Source organism: Pipistrellus hanaki (genome assembly GCF_964339955.1).
Source record: "Pipistrellus hanaki genome assembly, chromosome: X".
Classification (NCBI taxonomy): Eukaryota; Metazoa; Chordata; class Mammalia; order Chiroptera; family Vespertilionidae; genus Pipistrellus; species Pipistrellus hanaki.
In genome coordinates this window covers 6,701,074-6,706,182 of record NC_140524.1, presented here as the reverse complement: position 1 = coordinate 6,706,182, position 5,109 = coordinate 6,701,074, and the positions used below count along the sequence as shown (strand labels likewise).

General features: G+C 56.2%; 1 protein-coding gene across 1 annotated transcript; it reads left to right on the top strand.

The window, feature by feature from the left end:
• Nucleotides 1-1,456: 1,456 nt before the first annotated feature.
• LOC311615535 (erythroid transcription factor-like) lies at nucleotides 1,457-3,571 on the top strand (the record flags this gene model as incomplete). The annotated part of the gene is made up of 4 exons (XM_084870887.1): nucleotides 1,457-1,877; nucleotides 1,980-2,086; nucleotides 2,621-2,746; nucleotides 3,200-3,571. The coding sequence occupies 4 exons, from the start codon at nucleotides 1,457-1,459 to the stop codon at nucleotides 3,569-3,571; spliced, it is 1,026 nt and encodes a 341-aa protein (XP_084727013.1).
• Nucleotides 3,572-5,109: the final 1,538 nt, after the last annotated feature.

Genomic DNA, 5,109 nt, shown 5'->3' with positions numbered 1-5,109 from the left:
AGGAACCCGTGATCCAACTCTCAACACCAACCTTAGTCTTGAACTTACATGAATAGAACATTGCCTGTGGACTGAAGCACCCAGGTTTGATTCTGGTCAAGGGCACATGCCTGGGTTGTATGCTCAGTTCCCATCGGTGGACGTGCAAGAGGAAGCCCATCAATGGTTCTCTCTCATCACTGATGTTTCTCTCTCTCTCCCCCCCTCCGTTCCTCTCTGAAATGAATAAAAATATATGTCAAAAAAACAAAATCCTTTCCTGAACCTGTGGGATGCACCTGTCCTGACCCCCTGCTTTAAGTCCAGACCTCATCCTATACAGGCGCCTACAGCCTCACCTGGCACAGGATCCCCTGCCCAGACACTGTGCAGGGCTTGCTGACATATCCCTGTCCTGGCTCCATGGCCTGACCCTCTGCAGGAAGCCTTGTCTATAACAGTGCTGGAGCCTATAACCGGATTCTGCAGAAAACCTTTCCCTGACTTTCAACAGAAATCCATAACTTGACTGGTTTCAGGAATCTCTGAACTGATCTTTTATAGGAACCCCGGAACTTGCCCTCTGGAAACACTCTCCTGACCCTGTACAGGAGCCCCGATGAGACTCTCTTTCTCTGACAGCCTTGTTCTGGAAGCCTTACCCTAATCTTGTACAGGAGCCACTGTCCTGACTGTGGCCAGTGGCTCCCACATGAAACAGCGTAGCTCTGGGGAGCCTACGGAATCCTGAAGCAGACACTGCTATAGGCTTGTCAACCCTGTTCCCCTTTCTTCCTGACTCACTCACTTTCCCAGCCCCCCTTACAAGGACAGGTGGACATGTGACAGTTCTGATCAATGGAGTGAGCAAAGTGACACACACAACTTCCAGGCCTGGCCCATAGGAATCTCTCAGGGGCCCTGGCTGGTGTGATCAGTGGTTAGAGCATGGGCCTGTGCACCAAAGGGTCGAGGGTTCAATTCCTAGTCAACAGCACATACCTGGGTTATAGGATTGACCCCTGGCCCTAGTCAGAGCACACGCAGGCTGCTGCTGCACTGGCTTTCCTGGCAGGGTTCCATGCTGCTGGGGTTGCCAGGGAGACCCTTAGCTAGGGTAGAACCCAACAAAGAAGCCATTTTGGAAAGGGCCAGAAGCCTTCACATGGCTATGTGGACCAATTTGTCTACGTATGTGCAGGCCTGGGAATGTATATCCCCAGAAGGCCACATCAGGAATGAATGCAGTAAGTAGGTGGGGGTGGCCCTCGTTGTTGAGTGGCCCATGGGGCTCCACACAGTTTTGCTCAAAGTCCATTGGGAAGTGGCTTCGGGTGACTGCAGCTGCCAGGGTGACCAGTGGGGCTCAGGTCCAGGAGACCCTCAGGGCCAGCAGCTGTTCTGGCAACCTATGGGATGGTGGGGAGGTTGGCCACCATGCTGGGGCTGTTGGGTACCACTGCACCCTGAAAGCAGGATGGCGTCAGACCTTCTGTCCCCTTCTTTCTTCCTTCCCATACCCACCCCCTCAACAGGCTACCAGGTGCTCAACTGTGTGGAGGAGACCCCAGGGGGCTCACAATACACCAGCTGGGCCTATAGCAACACTGCGGTCTACCTGTCCTCCACTGTGAGCCCCACCAGCGATAGCTCACAGCCTCAGGTCTCAGAAGATCCCTATGCGAGAGGCACCATCCTAGAGACTGTAACAACACAGCAACTGAGTTTGGACCTGCTGACCATGGCACCTGCAGTGCCTTCCTCCGTCCCTGTCCCCACCACTGCCTCCGGGGCCCCTGACTTTCCAAGGGGATTCTTTACTCCCACCGAAAGCTCCCCGAATCCATCGGCCTATTCGCCCACCAACCTTCATGGAACCCTGCCCATGACCACCTGTGGTGAGGTCCCCCAAAAGGGACAGGGAGGTTGAGGTAGGGGGTGGGTCCAAGGAAAAGTTGTGCCGAGCCTGGATCCCTCTTTCCCCCTGTCCACCACACCAGAGGCCAAGGAGTGTGAAAATTGTGAAGCAACGGCCACTTCGCTGAGGTACCAGAACGATGCAGATAGTCAAACGATGAATAGGCAGAACCAGCTCAAAAAGCGCCCGGTAGGCCCCCAGGCCCGGTCCCCTCTCCCAGGCACTGCTGTTCCCACTCCCTGCAGGATCTCTGTCCTCACACTCTGAGAACCCCGACCCCCTCCCTGCCCCATCCACTCAGGGACCCAGCTCTGTACAGGAGTGTCTACCCTCAGCCCACCCTCAGGCTGCAAGCAGGCACGTGTCCACTCTCTGCACAGCCTTTTTCATACTTGGCTGCACACTGGGATCACCGTGGGGCCCTCCCTAGATGGGCTGATTTACTTGGTCCGGGGTGCTCCCTGGGCATCAGGATTATTTCCGACTCCCCAAGTACGTCCAGTGTCCGCCAACGTTGAGAACCACTGATGCAGCCCCCACACCATTTGGAAAGCCCCGGGACAGGAGGCCATGTCCTCGCCCATTAGAGAACCCTCAGTCTACTCCTTGTCCCCAACGGTGCCTGTGGTTCTTGTCTAGGAAGCCCTGCCTTCACCCTGACCCTCACCTCCTGTGTCCTCCACCCACCCAGTGCACTGACCCTCACATTCTTGCTGCCCCCAGAAGGTCAGCAAGCGGGCAGGTACCCGGTGCACCAACTGCCAGACAACCACCACGGCAGTGTGGAGGATCAATGCCAATGGAGAACCTCTGTGCAATGCCTGCGGACTCTATTACAAGCGACACCAGGTGTGCCCTGCCTCCTGGAACCTGCGCCCTCCCCCATCCCACCAATCCTCCCTTTCTTCTCCTTCCCTTCCTTTCTGTATTCTTCCTATCTCCCTTCCCTCTCTTCCTGTTATTCTCCCTCCTCCTCCTCCCCCCCCATCCCTCTCTTCTCTGCACTTCCATCTCCTCCCTGACTTCCTTATCCCTCCTGTTCCTTCTCTCTCAGCCATTTCTCATCTCCTTCCTCCTCCCCTCCAGCCATCAGCTAGTCCTATGGCTAGAGGCTCCCCCAGCCTTTCCCCAGCTTAGGGCCTCACAAGCTCACGATTCCTTAGGCATTATCTGTGCCACAGCTAGGGCCTGCTCCCCTAGTGCTGAGCCACTTCCCTATTCTTAAGGAGTGGGGTGGAAAGGGTGGAGACACAGAGGCCAAAGTCTGAGGATGGGGAACACTCATGGCCTCCCTTTTGTCAGGGGAATGCCGCCCAGCCACTGGGCAGGCAGAAGGATGGTGTAAAGACCAGAAAGCACAAGAAATCCCACAAAGAAAAGAAGAAGCCAGCGTCGAGTCTGGGAGGCCCAGGACCAGCTGATGGGCCAGCGGGTGGCTCCATGGACGGGGGCAGTGATGGAGGAAATTGTGGGGAGGTGGCCTCAGGCTTGACATTGGGCCCACCTGGCACTGCCCATCTCTACCAAGGCCTGGGCCCTGTGGTGCTGTCAGGGCCTGTCAGCCACCTCATGCCTTTCCCCGGGCCCCTGTTGGGCTCACCCATAGGGTCCTTCCCCACAGGCCCCATGCCTCCCACCACAAGCAGCACTGTGGTGGCGCCACTCAGCCCATGAGGACACAGAGCATGTCCCCAGAGCAGGGTTGGGGTCCCTCTCCACAATGAGCCAGCAGTTTCTCTACAGCCCAACCCTCTGGGCCCCCCACACCCCTTGGTCTGGACCGTCAACGATTTGTAAAATAAAGCACCCGTATCCTGAAGTTGGAGGTGTGGGTCTGAATAAAGAGCCGTGGTAGGTGGGTGTGCAACGGGCCTGTGGTTCTCTGGTGGTGGCGTGAGGCTGTGAGAGACAGCACCTGTGCCCCTTCATGATAGCGGGTTATGATGTGCAACTATAACATGATGTATGTGAAAGCACATGTGACAGCAACCAGGGTGTATGAAATGGCCTGTACATGCACACGTCATGGGCGGAGACTGTGTGTGGTGGCCGAGTGCTCTGTGTGGTGGTGACCATGGGGGTGAGGGGGTGAGAGATGGCATGCCTCACACCAGGTGACTGTGAGAAGCAGGGCACACGTGACTGCATGAGAGGGTGTGGGGGTATGTGTGTAACCGGGTGTGCTGAGGCAGCATGTGAGGTTGTGCTCATGTGACTGTGCATGCAGGGTGGGTCTGAGACGGTGTACCAGGCACAGCATGTGTACCAGGCTCAGCATCTGGTAAACAAACATTTCTGGAATGCTGAATGAGGACTGTGTGGGACGGAATGTGGAGACCTAGCAGTGCGACCTGAGGTACTGCGTGTAAGGAGGTCTCTGTGGGTCTGGTAAGGGCAGTGCTCGTGTGACAGCATGTGTACATGAGCGTATCCCATGTCATGTGCCCTGTCACTGTGCCTCTGAGTGGCCGACAGCATGAGAAGCTCTGTACACATGCTTGTGGAGGCATCAATATATATAGTTTCAGTCTGTAAGCTAGGGACCCACCTCCAGGGACAGAAGACATGTTAGGACAGGAATGGGAGGAAGGAGTGGGGCTGGAATGGCAGCCAGCAAGAAGGGCAGAAGGCCAGTCTGAGACCCTGGAGTTGTCCATGGACCCTCCTGTCACTCATCTCTTCTCTCTCTCAGCCCAGAGAGAGAGAAGAACCACTGATGCAGCCCTGTGGGAAATGGTAGAGAAGGAGGGGGGAGATTAGGAGACAAAATAATCTCTAGGGGGGATATTTAGAGCCCACAGGTGGGGAGCTCCCCACAGTGCCAACTCCCTCCCACCTCACCACTGACCTGAGTGAACTGCTCCCCCTAAAGTGGGGTCTGTTCTTCCATGGAACAAACCCCCACATCAGAGCATGCACGGAGTCAGGAGACATCCTAACCCAGACAGGGTAAGTGGCTCTCCCAGGGCCACACTGCTGGTGGCACAGGGCTGAGCCAGGCTCCGTGGCTTGGCCTCCACACTGCCCAGAGGCTCCTGACCGCAAGCAGCATCGTCTACTGAGTGCTCACTGTGCTCGACAACGGCTGGAAGGCTCAGCTGCTTTCGTCCATGAACACCTGAAAAAACACTCTAGTTCGGCCAGTGTGGCTCATTGGTTGAGCATTCACCTATGAACCAAGAGGTCATGGTTGGATTCCTGGTCAGGGCACA